General features: G+C 31.0%; 1 protein-coding gene and 2 non-coding genes across 3 annotated transcripts in view; 2 read left to right on the top strand and 1 right to left on the bottom strand.

The window, feature by feature from the left end:
* Positions 1-6,721, top strand: part of Smp_150140 (putative pi3kinase) — a gene marked incomplete at both ends in the record, with an annotated part of 54,963 nt that extends 48,242 nt beyond the window's left edge. Inside the window, 4 exons of the mRNA XM_018796529.1 lie at positions 3,158-3,311; positions 4,444-4,591; positions 6,032-6,654; positions 6,696-6,721. Coding sequence (XP_018651662.1) covers positions 3,158-3,311; positions 4,444-4,591; positions 6,032-6,654; positions 6,696-6,721 — 951 coding nt within the window. The remainder of the gene's footprint in view (positions 1-3,157; positions 3,312-4,443; positions 4,592-6,031; positions 6,655-6,695) is intronic.
* Smp_tRNA_00081_Gln_TTG.1.1 lies at positions 183-249 on the top strand. The gene has a single exon. It is a non-coding gene (tRNA).
* Positions 6,722-20,579: 13,858 nt separating the features above from the next.
* Positions 20,580-20,651, bottom strand: Smp_tRNA_00640_Pseudo_TTG.1.1. The gene has a single exon. It is a non-coding gene (tRNA).

A 20,651-nucleotide genomic window follows, 5' to 3' on the forward strand; every position in this document is an offset into this window, starting at 1 on the left:
TGGCATATGTGCATACTGTGCGTATTGCCTCGATATAGCCTTAATTCACAAGCATGGTATGCGCATATGCCAATAAGAGACTGACCAGTTGCAGTCCTAACACATCGATGGGAAGATTCCAACAAACAATACTAAATGAATTTAAACTTCACCCCATCTCACAAGCAAGTGGCTATTAGGACTCAGTGGCCGAGTGGATAACGCGATGGCGTTTGAAGCGAAAGTTACTGGGTTCGAGTCCCAGAGTGAACACCAACTCTGAGATGCAGGTACATCCAGCTGACGAGTCCCAAATAGGACGAAATGCGCATCCTAAATTCCACTGCTAGCCACTATCCATCTCTGCTTATTGATTCAATAGTTTCTTCATTATCATTAAATTTAAAATAAACTGTCAAAATAAAACTTGATTCATTGAAATAATGATTTCAGATATTTATTAATCTGATTTTCAATTGTTCTCCGGATGTAACCAATTTAAGTGTCCAAAAAGATTTACCACTAGGTAATTGCTTTCATGCTACATATTGAAAATAATAATGTTGAATACATTCGACAACTTCAAGATCTAAATAGTCTTTAAAGCTCAAAAGTAGTGAGGTAATTCTATAATAAAGATCTAAGATTAGAAAAGTTAATATAACCAAATTAATAGTCAATCGAAAAAAAAACCGAAGCAAAACTTTCCAAAGTTAGTTCAACTATAGACGATATGACTGAACTCTAGTTTGATCATTTTTCATTTGTAACTGGTTAGAATAAGTTACCGGTTTAATAAACAATGTAAAAATCCAATAGAAACTCAATGACTCATAATAACCAAAATGTAGGATATTAAAAACAAAAGGGAAAAGAATAACTGACAATTAGAACAATTGAACTTGTATGTTTACAAACAGAAGGTTGATTTTTTAAGTGTGTGGATGTATATTCACACAGAATAAATTATATAAAATCTATATTCAGATTATCTTATTTAAAGGAAACAACTTCAGCCTATTTACTATTAAAAAAATTATTTAGGGATATGAATAGAATAATTCATGTATACTCATGTATTTAACCATAGTATAGCAGGGATTCCTTAAGTTATGGGATTATTCATTTAGTAGCTACTTCACTTCCCTGTCGACTTGTACATTTCATATAATATTTTCCAAGTTGAATTACAAGATGTATAACTATATATATATATATATATATATATATATATATATATATATATATATATGACAGGAAAGAAAAGGAAGGGGGAATGGATATATTCACAAGAAAAGATCATTAACAATCTGATCAATTTTTCAGTCACATGTCTTCGTACCCATTTACATAATTTGATTTGTTGCAATTAATCTAATGTTGTTTTTTTTATGTTTCTGTTTTCCCTCTTTTCTTCTTGTTCGTGCACTCATTTATTTGTTTAATTCATTGTAATCATTGTTTTTTTGTTTATCTATGAAGAATATCTTATTTGTTTTTCCCTTTTTTCATGATAATAAAACGGATACTATAAACTGTACATAATCATAAATGAAATCTTGATCTTAGTAAGATATTAATACTTCCCAAAGTTGTTTTTACTTATAAGATTAAACGGCTGATCTTAACGTAAACTAAAGTTTGCAGTATTATCTTATTAACTGAATCAAGAGAAAATGATTACTAACAAGTGAAAAGTCATCTGTAAACATCGGTTCAAATAGAACAAACTTATCACACGTCAACGCTATGTACTGTTAAGCTATACGGAGATTCGAATAAATCACTTCTCATCTTTTAAACTTCTATTATTGATGTTGTACCTTAGAAAGACATTTAAAATCCAACAAATAAAATGATTCGAAATGTAATGATCTGTCTACAAGTTTCAGATTAAGAGAGAAGGAAAGATGCTAGAATTTCTTTGAGGTTTTTATCTGAAATATTTAGTTTGCATTTGTTTATGTTTATACATCAAAATTAACCTGATGATAAATGGATTGTATTCGAAAGATAGAAATAATAATAAAATGAAATCGTGACAATGGTTAGCACAAATGCTATTGTTTATTTTAGCTTACCCAGTGGTATTTTTACTCTTTATAATCCATGTTTCAGAATTTTCAAGTTAACCATACATTTGAATATCATTCAAAGCATTGATATTCTTTAAATAGCAAGATTACGGACATTATGAAATTTAATGTCTTTTTTTATCAGTTAACTTTCAATTCTTGACTTTTTGTAGTTTCCTAATATTCTAGCTAGATCGGTGATATTCAGCCAAGTTGAAATGATGTAGTTATCATCGAAGGCATTCTTATAAACGTTGGGCTATACCTTTTCTAATTGTCTAAAGCTGAAAATGTTGAGATACTATAAAGATATCGGTGGGAACTACTATCAAATCCTCAGTATCTGACAAAATATATAGACAAACCGAAATGATATTCGCCTAAGTAAAACATTAAATTACAATTTTATACAAATACATGAAGATAGATAGATGACTAGTTAGAATCTAACAAAATGAACTAACGATTTCAAGTTATCAAACGTAAAGTATGTTTCATCAATCATCTCTTGTTTAACATAATGAAAGCATTTCATTCAATAAAACAAACAGTAATGTGACAAAAATGTTGACAGGTCTGGAGTTAATATATCCCTTATATCTCTAGAGAATTCCATTCTGAAATAAGATAGACTGAAATCCATTTCTGAAAAATATATAATATTATAAACCTCCCACTTAATCAACAGTTCCCCTGAGTTTTTCCACAATTTTTTCTAATGTTTATATCCTTGTAAGTAAAATTTTTATTTTCTGGAATAAACCATGTAATGATATCAGCCAAACGATTATTAAACACTGAGAAGACTTAATTAAATGCTTCTTTCGAATATGTGACTCCTTACGGTGCACATCCATGAACGAATCGGAGATTGAATTCAGGACATAAAGTTGTCTGATTAAAATCACTGTGTAACGTTATCTATGAAAATTCAACAGTATCCACATAGACTCCTGTTTTAACATTTTTGCTACTGGAAAATTAAAAATCGAAGAAAAAGTAACAACATGAAATAATAATAAAAATATTGGTAACAATTTATTCGTTTTTTAATATTTGTTCGAAGATCACCTTTCCCTTCTGCTTTTTTCGATACATCTTAGGAATCTGAAAAGGATCCACAAAATGTTTATATTACCAATATTCCTGAATCGTGGACAGCATCTAATGTTGAAGATTTGAAGCAGATCTTTCAACCTTATGGACCTATAGCAACTGCTATTGTAATGACAAAGAGATCGAACAATTTCTGTACAGGTACTGATAGGTTTTTTATCTCAGTATGATTCATATTTTATGTGTATCTGAAGCAACATCCCGAGATTCTTCAGAAAAAGGACTTGTAAGCTGGAGGTACCTGCATTTCAGTCCTGATGTTCACACTGAGTTACAGGTATATCCAACTGTCAAATCTTCAAGAGAATAAAATGTGAGACCTAAGCTACACTACTAATCAGTATCCTAAATGTAAATTCAATCTTTATTGCAGTGTCCCTTGAAAAGAGTTATGTATAAACAAAGACTGTTCAAATTCAGTCCTGACTATAAACCTTTCTGAATAATGATATGTTTTTGTTATTTCAGTGATTTATGATCTGTGAGTATGTATAGACTACGATTAAACATAATTATTAATTTACTCACTATACGATACATGAATACTATCATCAATTATTGATAAAGTCCTCTCAGATTTAATTTAATCATGAAAGTATGAGACATCAGTTTTACAGGCAATGTTCATATTTTATCTTTATTGTGATGTACACTAATAACCCTAAAATATAGCTCAAATTTTTAACAAAATTTTCCATAAATTCACTTAGTATTACTTGTTTGAATCTTCCCATTGATGTTTAGGACTGCAACTGGTCAGTCTGTTATTGGCATATTTGCATACTGTGCGTATTGCCTCGACGAAACGCGCAACCTGGATTCCACTGCTAGCCACTATTCATCTTTGCATAAAATTTTCCATAGTTGTAAATAATAACCTACATACATGCACATATCGACAAAATGTAAAGAGCATTTAGCGAATGTTCCAAGTGACTAAACAACAATACGTTATATTCTTTCTTTTATGAATACCATTTTTGTTTTATGACTAGGTTATGAATTAAACCAATTTTGCAGCTACTCTTCAGATAATTCGTACAACTGATGTAGTTTAAACTATTGGAACCTAAAAGGAAACTACAACACCATAACCGGTTATGGCGATTTTATGTCATCAAGTTTCACTTGGGTTTATTTCTACTCGTTTCCTTGAAAAAATATATTTGCACATGACTTTGTACTACAACACATTGATTCTTAGCTATCAATGACACACTGTTCATAATATTTGTATAATTATGATCCGATTGTTTTAATTTCACATTATTAGGTGCTGGATTTGTACGTTTTGTTCGGTCTGAAGACGCTCAAAGAGCAATCGATGGAATTCGTAATGCACAAATCACATTAGAAAATGGTAAAGGGCCATTAGAAGTTAAACTGGCTGATAGACAAAAACCATCAGACGATCAACCAAGGTAAGCAGTTATTTATAGAGAATTTAAAAACGACGTAATACTTTGGTTAATTTTAAAACACATAAGAAAGCTTATTTCTAAATTAATGCATAAAACATATTACGGTTTTTTTTAAGTACAGAACTATTTGAATTGACCAGTATGTAGCCTGCAATTACTGAACCGCATTTCACAGATTTATATTGCGTGGTTTGATAAAAACGAAGCTTACGAATCTCATGCTTAAACCGGAATTTTTTTAATGTTCTATTTCCGGCACTAACTACTTCTGGTACTGCATAAGTCATTATTACTTTTGAAGTAGGTAATGATGGTGAAAGCCTTTCTATTAACCATCAATCTCAACGAACACAGCACCATTAAAGGTATCTACCTGAGGTTAAAAAAAATAATTTCTCAACATAAATCGCCATCATCGTGAATCATATATTGAATGGAATTCTACTAACAAATTACATTTTACTCGTATCAATCAAAATTATACTTCATTTCATTCCCTTTTTTCGTTTATCAGTGAGATATCGATTTCGTACATTGAAAATAAGTGTTTATCATACTCCTTAGATTTAGCATATCATCATTCTATACATTCATTTTTCAATGTAAAATGGGATACAATATCAAAAGCTAAATTATTGTAAAAAATGGAACAAAGAAAACGAAATCATTTCAGATAATAATTAGAATCTTTGGATTATATTTCATACATCAACCATGACAACTTCACTTAAACGTGTCATAGAACACACGCAAAACTACTGATGCGTTTTTATCTAATTAAGCGTGCGCACACACACACCCGCAATATAATTGATAATGATAATCAAAATGTCATATTTATACATGGATCACTGAACATAGTTATATTAGAACGAATTTATCTTTTACAAAAAGATAAATACTATAAAGACGATGTATCTTCCGAAGTTTTTTTTTCATTCATAATGAAGTAAATCGAATGAAAAAAACCCCCCAAAACAGTCGAGTGAAGTTTTAGATGGTACATTTCTTAATATTTATCTCCCACAAGTATTTCATAGTTGACTGTTCAATTTCATAATCATTTAGATAATATTTCTTTACATAAGTAAATGGGATACAGATTAAATGAATCAAATATACGGAGAATTAAAGTGTTAATCAATTCTGAAAATGCATTCCATGATAAACTGATTGAGGTTAACTTTTGAACAGTTATATTCTGATTCAGTTGTCTGGAAAAGTATAATACTCTGTGAGCTATGAAATTTGCAGATTCATAAGAGTACTTCACTGTGCTGTCCAGTAATAAAGTTAAATAACTATCTAGTGTTTCCTACCATGATATATTTTCAGACTGATTTATAAGTATAACGTGAACAGACAGTATTAAACTCAGGAAATCAGTAAACAAATTTTAAAGTACTTTGTTTTTATTTTATTTTTTATGCCTTTGACTAGTACTACGAAAGCAAGGTCGTCAAAACGTAATAGTGAACCACCAGAATCATCGACATCAACGTCATTAATGAATGGAAATGAAGAAACTGCAAGATATCCACGTACAAGAAAACAATCTGATTGTTTATTACCTAATGATAATCAACTATCTAACCATAATGTCATTAACTCAAACCAATTACGATCAAATCCTGGTGTTTTGGGACCAGCTTCTGATCTAACCTCATGGGATGTAACAAATCGTTTAAATAATTCTGATTCATTAATGTTGGCATTACGTGCAGCTTGGGCATCGAATTCTTTACAGAATTCCAACTTTTTATTACGTAATTCTATTGGACAAAATAATTTAACATCAACTAATGAAAATAATCGAGGTTTATTACCAATTCCTAATCAAACTGTACACTTAACCAATTTTATGTCACAACAAAAAATACCTAATGGAATTTTACATAATCAAAATCCTGTTCAACATAATTTAGTAACTGGACCAACTGCTGTAGCTGCAGCTGCAGCACAAGCTGTTACTGCCTTATTGCCTTTCTCTAGACCAATTGATAATTATTCATTATCACAAGCCCTAATGCATACACCTGTTACACCTTCAATGATTGGTCCAAGTGAGTCATATTTCCTTTATTCAAATTGATATATTATTCAGATATAATCATTGACGCTTATTTCTAATCTTAAATTTATAGTTGTTTGTTTCGTTTTTTTTGTAAAAAGGTAAAATGTAAAATTTCGGCATTTATACAATTTGATCCCTTTAATGTCATATACATAAAAGTGGAGAATAATAATAAACCATGTTATTTCTATTCAGAATGTATTTAGACAAAACAAAAATAGAAAGGTCGAAAATTATGGGGTGTACATATATGCAAGTGTGTGTGTGCGTATATATGTATATCTGTGTACCAATAATTAATCGATCAGACATCAAATTTTTAACTGATAGACAAAATCTAATTATAGAAATAATGAATCAGCAAAAAAGAAAGAAAAGAAAAAAAGAGATTCTATTGTATCTATGACCATTTCTTATGTCTAGGTTAAATCATAAAATAAAAGGAGAAAAATTTTACAATCATCTATCTGAGTCATTGAAAGAAAATTTTTTTTATTTATTTAAACACTTGAATAATTTATAAGTACAATAAACTATTGAAAACATTTAACATTACATAGTTGAAACCATGAGTCAATTGAAGCTAGACCACCATGGAAAACCTGAAAGCACTAGACGGCCGTTTCATCCTATTGTGAGACTCCACAGCACTGTGCATCCACGATCCCATTTCGCAAGATTCCAACCCAGGACCTATCAGTCTCGCGCGCGAGAACTTAATCGATAGACGACTGAGCCGGCATACAACGGTGTTAATGTCTAACTTCAACCAATCCACGAAATTGAGCAACCATTCACCAATGTTGTCAGTGAGTTCCTATCTCCCAACAGACCTGGCTAAACCCCACTGTTTACTGCTTCTCAGTGGTCTAGTGGTTAAGTGCTCGCGCGCGAGACCGATAGGTGATGGGTTCTAATCTCGTGAGGCGGGATCGTGGATGCATACTGCTGAGGAGTCCCACAACGTCTGTCCAGTGCTTCCAGGTTTTCCATAGTGATGTAGCTTCAATTGACCCATGATTTCTCCTATATATAAAAATTACTAAAATCTCCACAAAACCTCATTTTCATTAAACATTACAGTTAAATTATTCTTCTAGATAGTTACCATGACAGATAATCAATAAAATAGCCATATGAGTTCAATCAATATCATGATTACTGTATAATGTATTCAGTAGAATGTGTTCATATGATGTTTGTGATATTTTTTTAAACGAGTCTAATTATAAACAAGATTTCAGAATGTAATATCTGAATATAATATGAACCATAAATCAAACAGTTTGGTAAGAATTTATTAATTTCCATGAAATTTTGTTAATTGTTCGCAATCTTCGTCTTATCTACGAAGAGTTTTCGTCATGGATTGATATCAACTAAGTTATCATCGAAAAATATGAAGTAATAAAAAGGTGCTCGGTTACGTAATATAGTATAGACCATTTGACAGAAATGGAGCACAGGACTTTCAAGTTACGCCATAAATTAGTTATTTCAGATCACTAAGATAAATCCAATGATTAACGCTTCTTGTAAATAATTCTAAATAATTCATATCATTGATCGACAGTCGTTTAATTGAGACGATGGTATTTGTTGATAAACGGGTTTAAAAGTTAATATAATGTTGCATAATACAATTGAGTAATGTGACTGCCACCAAAATTGTCGATCATTACATAACTCTGGAAGATGTAAAAATGTTTGGGGCAGAAACGATTTGAATACGACGGTTAGTAATTTATGCTACACAATGGTCATCACGAAAGTTAGACAAGTTAGAATATTTACAACTGATTGGTCATTGAGCAGTGACTAATATTATGAAGGTTAAGTCATTGTTAATGCCAGTCGAATCCTACTGATCAAACTGCAATGTAGTTTGAAATAGGGTGCACTATGTCGTGATGTAAAATGACAGTTTTAAGTAGTATGTGAGGAACTCTGGACATAGATTCCGTACCATTCTGGACTCATTGGCAAAGTGTATCCATAATCTTGGGGAACCACCTTTCTGACGAGTCCCAGTTAGCACGAAACTTTGGTTCAAGGTTTCCTGTCGACTACTTTTAACTACCACCTTGTATCGCAAGTTTGAATATATATATAAAAGACATGTATAGCAAAAGCATGACTTATATCTACTATGAATATGTTCGATTTCCTGTATATTTTTGTACAATCCCTTATTATGATAACTCAGCCATACAAATACGTTCAGATACTTGATTTATTTTATGAAAGTTCTATATCTTATCTTTTATGGAAAATATAACACAGGTAATATAGTTCAAAGTTAACGTCTCAAGGTAAATAAACCTTTAAATAACAGCTTGTAACGTAATGAGTATGACCATTGGAAGTGTTTTATCATAGCTGTGTCTATAATCAGTTAACTGTGTTCGAAAATGAATTCAAAGTGAGTTTTCTTGACTCTTTACCAATTGATATACCAGAACAATTTAATAGAATAAAGCGAATTCAAAGAAGAAAATTTCCTTTTCGATGAAATCATTTACTTAAGCTGTACACTCGTATTTATAGTTATACGGAAAATCTATGTCTATAGAAGAATAGAAATGATTGCATCATAAATTGATTCGAGACTCTTATTACCAGATGAGGTTACGCAATAATCAATGGATAAGGAAGGAATATGAGGCTGGAAATAATTTATGGGTCAGATAATTGTCCGATTGACAGATAAGAAGAAAAACGGCAAACATACAGGTCATCATAATAATAACTGAATAATAATCAAGAAAACTTGTTTAAAGGTAATAATAATAACTGATTACAGTTGAAAATTACAAAACGCTAATTTAAAAAAATCAATAATAATCAAATAAAAATAATGAGAAAGGGAAAACACCGAAACATACCAATAAAAGGAATTAGGGCCAAGTAGTGATGAGAGGTTGGACGAATCATTCTTGCACGCAAAGTTCGAGCTTGAGTTCGTGGATTGCCAATGCCTCAATAGTGTATAAAATATTGATTCGAATCCCCTTCGATCCAATTCTTTTAACAGTGTGGATTACTATAAAACGAGACTCCTTTGGAGCGATGTGTCCACAGTTGATTAAATGCTCCTGTATAGAACTAGTAATTTTTTACATTCTCCTTTTAAAAGCCATTCCGGATAGTGTTCTAAGATACGTTTGGAAAGTGGTCACTTTGAGCGGGCAATGTAACCTGCCCCACATGAGCAATCTAAGTGACTACCTGTTCTAAGGTTTTCTAAGGAAGTAATGAATAGACATGATTTATTTCATAACGATGTTTGTTTGTTATTGAGGTTTCGTACTCAAGGCTTTTCTCGGGAAATATGAAACTGTCATTGTCATTCTCAACAAAATTATTACTTTACGTAGAACCGTTCACTTTTGAGAACATCTCACTCCTAAGCATATTCATGTAAATTACTTACCTTTCCTGTCATTTTAAAGTATCGTCTGTCAATCGACAAGAATAATTAAGGCTTAATAATCAATCAACAAACTCTGTAAAATAGATTATTTTATGCCTCAGGATAAAATTGTGTTAGTCAAAATATTATTAAAAGTGAAATTTAAGTTAATATTATATGTGTAGACGACTGCATAGTTTTGTTCAACACTGCGTTTCACAAAACCTTTAATCATTGAATTGTAGTTTTTTTAAAAGCAAATTAAAAACTAAGATGTATGGTCACTGATCTGAAGATCGATTTAGTCATTAGTTCTGTCAATTGTTAATTTATATTCCATCATGTTTATCTGTTAAATATTTTATCAACAATCTGTGATTACAAGATGCATTACCCCAAAAGTGTCCTTGACCTTGTTTTAAAAAAATCTGTAAATTTTATTCCCATTTGATCACTTAAAAGAACAAAACTTTGAACGAAAAATTATCTCACATTTTTTTTCCAAAATAAACTAATACTAAACTAATACACTTCATTTTGTATTTATCAGTTCGACTGCTCCTGTGGAGCAAGTTATATTGGTCGAAGTTCTAGGAATTTACATTTTCGTGCTCGTGAACACCTCCCAGCGTGGCTAAGCAAAGGTCTGATGAGGAAAGTAAACAGCTCGATTTTGGCCCATTTAGTACAAACTGGTCATAGTGCCAGTATAAACCAATCTTTTTCAATTATTTATAGGGTCAGTAATTTTTTGCCTAAGCTTGTCAGGCTTAAAGTCCTTCAAACGGCGGAGGCAGTAGCCATCAGAATGAAGAAACCTGAGCTATGTGTACAGAAGAAATATCTCCAACCCCTACTTCTCCCTTGGCCAACCACAAGGCCAATTAATGAACAATCATCTTAGCTATTGTATGACCTAATTTGACTATGTACTTACGACCTTTCGTAGTCAAATGTAATTGTCTCTTATCTTTATTCACAAATCTTTGTATTTTATTATTATTATTATTATTGGTTAAATATCATTATTAATCCCCCCCTAAACATGATCCACAAATCTTTGTAGATAAATATTATTATAATTATTATTATTATAGAGTAAATATCACTATTAATCCCCCCTATACATGATTCATTCACATCGCATTGATCCCTCCTTATTACGTCTCACTAATTTTTCACACAATTTAGTCTTCCACTTGATCGAATTGTAATTGCATTATCATATCTCCCTCACCCTATCTGACCCATATTTATTCTGATCCTGATCACAGATCTTAAATTTTCATTTAACATATATACAGATTCAAGTTAACATTCTATATGAGTCATATCAACATTAACTATTTGATTTGACAATCCTAAATTTACATGCATTAAACTATGTACTTTGCCTTTAACCTGGCCAATTTTTCGGATTATTAATTTGGATATATAATTGTAGAACCTGAAGAGAATTTATCGAAAAGAATATTCTTCGTTCAAATATTAGTCTTTTAATATGATTGGGATTTTTAAACGATTAATACTAATTTCCAAAATGGAATGATATTCATTGAAGAATCATTATGAGATGGTAAAAGATAGACAGCTTGGGTAGATGATTTTATTGAAGTTCCAAAATGAAACTCCAACAAAATAGAATCATCTTAAGCAAGGTTGCAATACATAGTTTTATTATCGTACTTTCTAATTACCAATCATAACGACCCTATAGGGCAACAGTTAGTTGATTTACAGAGTTTGAATCTGTGGATTAGTTAAATTGTGTTCAACTTCATTTAATCAAAAGTGGCCGAGATTAGTGGTCATGTTTTCAATACACATTTAGCATTCTATATATCCTACATTTTTGCTCACTTTTGTGTTCATTGAGTGCTGAATACTGAAGTTTAATTCATACTAAGTATTTCATTTTAAGTATTTAGAGTTTTCTGAGTCTGTTACTGTTAACAATACTGAGTACTACAAAGTTAGATTATTGATTTAACAGTTTATTAATTAAAAGACTAATATTTGAACGAAGAATATTCTTTTCGATAAATTCCCTTCAGGTTCTACAATTATATATCCAAATTAATAATCCGAAAAATCGGCCAGGTTAAGGGAAAAGTACATCGTTTACAGTATGCAAACTTAGGATTGTCAAACATTATAGAATAAAATTGTTAATGTTGATATGACTCATATAGAATGTTAACTTGAATCTGTATATATGTTAAATGAAAATTTAAGATCTGTAATCAGAATACATATGGGTCAGATAGGGTGAGAGAGATATGATAGTACAATTACAATTCGATCAAATGTTTAATGGAAGACTAAATTGTGTGAAAAATTAATAAGACCTAATAATGAGGGATCAATGCGAACTGAATGAATCATGTATATGGGAGATTAATAATGATGTTTAACCATTAATAATAATAATAATAATAATACAAAGATTTGTGAATAAAGATAAGAGAGACAATTACATTTGACCACGAAAGGTCGTAAGTACATTGTCTAATTAGGTCATCCAATAGCTAAGATTGCTATTGATTAATTGGCCTTGTGGTTGGCATCCCTCTGAATTGTAGGCGCATGAACAAGGACTTCTTGACCGTTTGAATTTCGCCTATTTTCACTTTCATGATCATATATTTAATTATAGACTTTCTAGGTTAACCGTTCTCCCTTAGAGCATTATGCAAGGTGTTTAACTCATCTTCAACTATATCTGCCGAACATAAAGTGCGTATTCGGTAACTAAGGGTTTTGATCAGGTTTCGTTCGCACTGTAGAGGTACAAAGCTAAGGAAGTGCGTATACTGTCCAGTCCAAGTATTTTTTCTGTTTATGTTTCTTTTTAACGATCCATCTGCTCTATTAGTTAAGAGGACGTCCAAAAAAGCTATTCGGTCATCACTCTTTTCCTCCGATGTAAACAGAATGGCTGGATGCACTTCGTTAAACTACCTAAGTACGTCTTGCTGTGATATATTATCTTTACACAGGATGAATGTGTCATGCATATGTCTACAGTAAAAAATGAATTTTTGAATAATCTATTTTAGTGGACAGTTCCCTAGTTTGGCTAGAAATATACCATTAATTATTGAACAAAAAATGATTGAAATTGTTAAATATAACATAATAATTGAACATTGAAAGCTCGACCTATAGCTTCAACCATAAAAATTTGATTTTCAAATTTATCAACAGATTTTCTTTATCCGTTTCATTTCTTTCTCTCTCTCTTTATCCAATCATTCCAGTGATTCAACCGGCTTCCAACTGGACCGCAAGTCCATTAATACCAAATATTTACCAATCAATATAAATATTTGTGAAAATGTGTGAGAAACCAAAGTGAAATTAAAAGAAGCTTGACAAGTTATGGTTGCTATTGTCGTTTTCAAGTGCAAAAAAAAACTTTTTTTTTCTAACAGTTCACAGAGTTACAATAAACAAATATTTTTTCTTTCAGAAAAAAAGTATAACCAAGTACAAAAAAAATATTTCAACATATTGCATCATAGATACAATGAATAAAATTTGATCAATTTGGTCAAAGAATAAATGTGGTTGGTTGTGCATGTTTGTGTTTGTTCGTGAGTGATCTTGATTACCGTATGCTAGTATGTTTCATGGTATATATATCATGCTTGAGATAGTTAACAGACTAAATAAGGAATATAAAATTGATACATTTTACGACGAAATAATATCCTATTTGTTGGTTTTTTTTTTGATTTTATGAATATTTTTTGTCAGTGATATCCTTTCATTTTCCTACTAGTGTCCAGTTTATTTCCATACAAATATTTTCCATTAGCATTCAATATCTATTCATTCACCTTTGATGTTTAATTGGGTGAGTTATTTTCCAATTCCTATCCTCCCCACCCTCGACCTTACATATAACTGTACTCATTTTAACATGTTTTGCAGAAAACTTATTTTAGTAATGTTGTGAAAAACTGTTGAAAAAACATTTTTTTCTATTAGAAGACAGTATACATATACGTACATGTGTAGTGATAATATATACATATATATTTTAGAATATGTAATTACTTGATAACATAGAAACAATCGACTTCTATCATTTTATTTCTTTTTTGACATATTGTTTAGTTGACTTTCTTTTCAACCAATTTTCTTTTTTTAAACTCGAAAGATATATTTTGAAAACAATCGGTTTTTCATGAATCGGAAGAAATGACAATGTTAACACTTTAACACTTTTTTTTAATGTTTTGTTTTGTTTTTTTTTGTTTCAAGATGTAAATCTTTGAATTTAAACTTTTATTCAATCAAAAAAAGAATGAACATTCTTAAATAGATTAATGTATGTTTGAGTTTAAAAAAGTATGTACACATTCTTGTGTATGTATTTATATGATTTAACTAACTAGTTTAATTAGATTGCTTGAAAACATAAGACAGTTGAACAAGGGAAGGAGTTCGTCATTCATTGTTCAATATATTCAATATATTTGGATCGTTAAAATGAATTGAAAAAAGAAAACAATTTAGGTACAAAGAAAAACCCCCAATAAAATCTTTATTTTATGCTTCATTAATTTCATTTTGTTGTTGTTTCCGTTAATTTTTTTGTTTTTTCTCTCTCTCTCTTTTCCTGTTTTAATTTTTATTTTAATTTCAAGTGAAAAAAGTGTGTTTGTTTGATTGAAAAATTTTTTTCTAGAACAATAAAAAGGTTTGTGCTTTCAAGCAACTGATTTCTCTTTTTTTGGTTTCTATAATTCTGTGAAGTATCGTTTTCCGTAATATATTTTGAATGACATATAATTTTTTCTCTTTGTTTAAACGTCTATGATTACATAATAGTGTTTTAGTAGCAAGATTTGCAAAAAAAAATTGTAATCAGTAGTAGTGTTATGTGAAATTATAATTAGTAGATATAGAAATTAATTTCTGTTCCACTTATTTTTTGTTTTTGTTTTAAGTGTAGAAAGATTATAGCACACATTAGTTTCAACGATAATTCATATTACTTTTTTTTTCTCTTTCATATGTTGCTTAGATGTACTTTTCGAATATGGGCATGTGAGTGTGTGTGTGTGTTAGCTTATTGATATCATGTGTGTGTATGCATTTAAAGTATCAGTATACATATGCTTTTTACAGTGCATTGATTTTAGAACCATTCACATAATATGTTGTGTATGTGTGCAAATGAGTAACTTTGGTGACTAGAATAGTTTGTGACAAAACCAATCAGTAACCACTGAGACATATAAAAAAAAGTAAACTGTGGAGACATTATTTGAGTATTGCTATTTTTTTCTCTCTTTCAAATATTAACTAAATTTTAATAAATATTCAAAAAATATATTTGTAATTTTGTGTGTTTTGTGAAAATATATGATTTTGAATGCCAAATCTATATGGTGTATAAATCAGTTTATGGGGAACATGGAAATGAACTTGTGTTTTCAGTATATTCAAAGAGTTTAATGTAAATTTCGACGGAATAAAATATGTTTTACGCTAATAATGTAAATGACCATCAAGATCAAATAGAATAGTTAAAATACTTTTTAGTAGAAACCCATAACATTTTGTAGTATTATTGAAAACACAGTATCCACTGAACAACTGTCTTAGGTAAGCGTAATTTTGAACACAGTGGACATCCAATCAGAGTTTTTTAAGTTTTCGCAAACAGTACAAGTCTTCAGACCACTGGTTGATATATACTGTAACATCCTGGTAAAAGTGCCTATATTCTTGCATATAACGATTGATTGTGTTATAAAGGAAATGTGAAAAACTTGATGTCAATAAAATTTAAAAATAATTCAAATCGATGGCCATTTATTTGCAACATTAATTTTTTAACATTTTGATGACATGAAAGTGACTGATTAGTTTTTTAAAACTGTTTATATAGTAATGCATAAACGACCAGTATACACTTGTAATTCTATATGGATTTAAAGTACATATGTTGAACTGCGATTATGATGAATAAACAACTGTCTTCATATTAATTCAATAACTCACTGCAGTATTTTAAACTGTAAGGACGATGGTGATTTATAGTTAGTTTTAATGAAATTTGGATATCATGGTGAGATTATGCTACTCCTTGAAAGTACTTGTGGACAATCTATTGCGCATATTTCTATGAAATATCCACATTGAAGTAGTGTTAATATGTACGAAAGACCTCGTTCTGGTAAACAAATTATATCACTGAGCCGACATTCAACGGTGTTAATGTTTGAAATCAACTGATCCACGAGGTTGAGCAAACATCTTCCATAATGTGGGGTAGATACCTCCTTCTACCGTGTGTTCACTAGTGACTAGCTTCGTAAGGGGCTGAGAGTTTTAGTGAGAAGCTGTGACCAGTGGAGTCCGATCTCTGTCAGGTGGAGACAGGTATCTACCTCATATAATGGAAGTTGTTCACACAATTTCATGGATTGGTTGAAGTTAGACATTAATGCTGTTAGATTCCGGGCCAGTGGTTTAGAGGTTGAGTATTAACGAGCAAGACCGAAGGTCCTGGATTCGAATTCCGCATCTGCGATCGTGGATGCTCACTTCTGAGGTGTCCCATACTAGGACGAAACGGTCATCCAGTGTTTCTAGGTTTTCAATAGTGGTCTAACATTCGTCGATTCATGATCTCAATCAAAAACTTAACAATCTTCACAACCGCATATCGATAACAGCTATATGTTTTGAAGATGAAAAAAACTTCGTTTTCTCTATCCGAAAAATAACAAATCACTTGAAGATTGATTGACAAAAAAGATGAATATTTTCATAAATTGTTCGTTCGAAGTTTGTTTCATACTGTTGATAAGCAAAAGAAATTTATGGAAGTGAAATAAGTAATCCTAACATGAAACTCGTCAAATAACATATTTCACATCAAGGTTTCCTAATAAATTCAAATCGTTCAAACATTAATGTCACAATTCAATGAATAAATTCCATCTAATTCATCTAAAAAGTTGTTCGAATTTCGACGTTTTTTCAAAGAGTAGACAAAACAACGAACAACGGTTTGACTATTCAATGTATACATTCAAAATCTCAGTTTTTTTTCTAATTACAATTTAGAATCGAGTTGTATACGGAAATAGCAACAGTATAATAACAAACGAAAATTGATTAATTTCTGTAAATTACAAACCATTTTGAAAATGTTAATAGTCTTTAGAAACAAAACAGAAATGCTATAAATCAAATGTTGATAACTGAAGTATAGTTATATATATATATATATATATATATATATATATATAATCTGATGAGTAACACCCTAACATGGATGCCTTATTCATGTGTTTTCTGTGCATTGAAGTGAAGATACAAAGTAAAACAACTAAAGATTCTACCCTAATTTATGCTGATGATGTCGTTCAGAAAGATGATGAAAGCTTCACGACCAAACCATCCAGCTCAGAGTACAAAACTCCATCAAAATCATTCACCTGAGCTACAAATCTTTTCCACCATTAAAGATGACTTGTCTGATTTAAAAGCTAACATCAACTTGAGAAGCACTAATCAAAATTTATAAAAAGTACTGAACAGTTAAATCATTCTAGTTTGGACTGAATGATTGATAAATAAATAATGCTTGTTGTGAGACTATGAGGTTATGGGTTTGATCCAATGTAAAAATGTGAATTTACTGTGTTTAACGATCGTAAACTAAGATGAAATAATTATCTGATATTTCATAGTTTGCGTGGCTTCATTATTTGATTTCGGTTATTAATACAATACAGTTTGGAATCATGAAAATCTGAGAAAAGGTAGGATTTGAGCTGATAAATTTAGTTTGTGAAATTAATTCAATAAGAGTTAATCTTCACTTGACTTATTTAAATATTACAGTTCATGGATGACACGGTTTATTCTTGAACATGTGGCTATATTTAGATCTGACTAGAGGAAGAACAAAGTATTTCAGTTCTCCAATCTCCTGGCAAATGGCTAGTCTGACTCAGTAAGTAAGTGGATTACGAGATGAAGTTTGAAGTGAAAGATACTCAGTTCGAGTCAACTTTCGAATACAGGAATGTCCAACTAACCAGTTTGAATACAATTAAAAAGGGTATTCCTGAATTCCACTACTAACCATTCTAATTTTTATAAAGTTCACTTGCTTGAAAGTGGCTGCAATTTTGGTGTTTCATAATCTTTTACGGTGATTACTAAACAAAGAACGCCAAATTAAACACGCTTTCCTAAAGCAATTATCATAAAAATGTTTCAACCAAATTCATATATTCAAAAAGTTTCAGATATCAACCTTGCCTTAAAATGGTGACCTCATTCACAAAACTAGTTGTTAGCTTTTGTTTCCATTCTGCTCTGTATTCAGTCAATTTAATTTTATTTCAAAGTTTAAATAACTATAACATTATTATTAAATTTCGGAATAATTCTATTTCTATACTCTTCAATTTTAGCCTAGAATATTCACGTATCCAACCTGTAAATATTCACATCCCTTATAGTTCTTCCATATTTATTACTCTTTTGATGCATCTTCAATGACGAGAACTTTTCCCATATTATGATATAAAGTATGTACACAAAACTTACAGTTCAATACCATTATGTTTCGATTGTAAGCAGTATATGACAAATCGTGAAACAAAATGAATTCGTAATATTTTGCTATACTTAACTTTAGATGAAACTTCTCTCATGCATAACGTATCTATTAGGTTACAAAATGATCATAATCTAGTGAAAACAAACAACCCATCTAAATCACAAAATAGCCAAAATGACAGCTAATGGTTTCTGTTCTTATCCAGTTTTGAAAATGAATCATTATCAAATACATGAATCAGTCAGTGGAGGATCGATTTTTTCAGGACATTACGTGTTATCTGATTACCCAACTTTATGCAAATTAGAATAAGCAGTGATTTATTATGATAGAAATTGTCACTATTTTATAAGTAGAGATGAATGATGGTTAGTAGTGGAATTCAGGAATACCCTTTTTTAATTGTATTCAAACTAGTTAGTTGAATATTCCTATATTCGAAAGTTGACTCGAACTGAGTATCTTTCACTTCAAACTTCATCTCGTAATCCACTTACTTACTGAGTCAGACTAGCCATTTACCAGGAGATTGGAAAACTGCAATTCTTCATGTATATTATCTCAGATTTCGTTGAAAATTAATAATAAACTACTGCTTATGTATTTCATCTGACAAGTAATATAATAAATATCCACCTTAAGATTTATAACTCAGTACCTCGCATTTGTCTTCGAGGATATTTCGACTTAATAGCTTCGTAAGTATTTTACAAATCCTGAGCATCATCTTACGAGAGAAAAATACTGTTGTTAAGTAATAATAGAAACTCAGTATGCCATTGAAGACAGTGCAACCAGGAAATTCTTCTTTACATTGATATCATTTGCTAAGCCAGTATAATCATGTTTTTAGTGTTTTACAAGGTATAGTTATTTATTAGAAAATAGGTAATAGATCACAATATCTGTGTAGTGTTGTGGAGATCACAGAACCTTCATCAACTTTGTGTTATGAACTGATCGTGGGTAAACCACCGTTGTAAACCTTATATCTTATTATAGGTTCTTTCAGCAGTGCTCGTCTACGAACTCACAACCGGAAATCGAATTGAAGACCTTCTGTTCCGGGTTCGAACTCTTAACCCTTAATGCACGCTGCTGAAGAGTCTCGTGCTGAGACAAAACGGTTATCCAATACTTTTACGTTTTCAATAGTGGTTTACCTAATATCAGTTTGTGTTTTGAAGTCCATGAATCAGTTGTATGCTAGTAAATTCCAAATGTTATAAGAGAATTTGGTTACGTTTGAGTGGTTAGCGAAAAATAGGAAGATGAGAATATATATATATATATACTAGATTATTATAAAAAAGATGGTGAAAAAAGTATTTCAGACAAATTTCTGAATATAAGTCAGTTTCGGAATAAGAGATACTAAGTTTACTTCATTTGCATCTGCCAATCCATAATATGCATCTTCCAGGTGACTGAAAACAAAATGATTTTGTTTTTTCATATTTTTACGTTAGCTCATTGAGCAAATGCATTCTTCATTGTTAATGACACATACTGTTCGAATGTCACTTTTAGGATTAAAATATCGAACAAACGTTTTCTTTGATTTCAGCCGCCATTCAAAAGTATCTTGATGTTCACTCTGGAACTCGAACAAAGTACCTTTCGCTTCAAACGCCATCGCGTTATCCACTCGGCCACTGAGTCCTGATAGCCACTTGCTTGTGCAATGGGGTGAAGTTTAAATTAACTTAGTATTGTTTGTTTGAATCTTCCCATTGATGTTTAGGACTGCAACTGGTCAGTCTCATATAGGCATATTTGCATACTGTGCGTATTGCCTCGATATAGCCTAAATTCACAAGCATTGTAAGCAAAGATGGATAGTGGCTAGCAGTAGAATCCAGGATGCGCGTTTCGTCCTATTTCGGACTCGTCAGGTAGTTGATGTTCACTCTGGGACTCGAACCCATTACCATTCGCTTCAAACACCATCGCGTTATCAACTTAGCTACTGAGT

The sequence above is a fragment of the Schistosoma mansoni genome, chromosome 4, assembly GCF_000237925.1.
Source record: "Schistosoma mansoni strain Puerto Rico chromosome 4, complete genome".
Classification (NCBI taxonomy): Eukaryota; Metazoa; Platyhelminthes; class Trematoda; order Strigeidida; family Schistosomatidae; genus Schistosoma; species Schistosoma mansoni.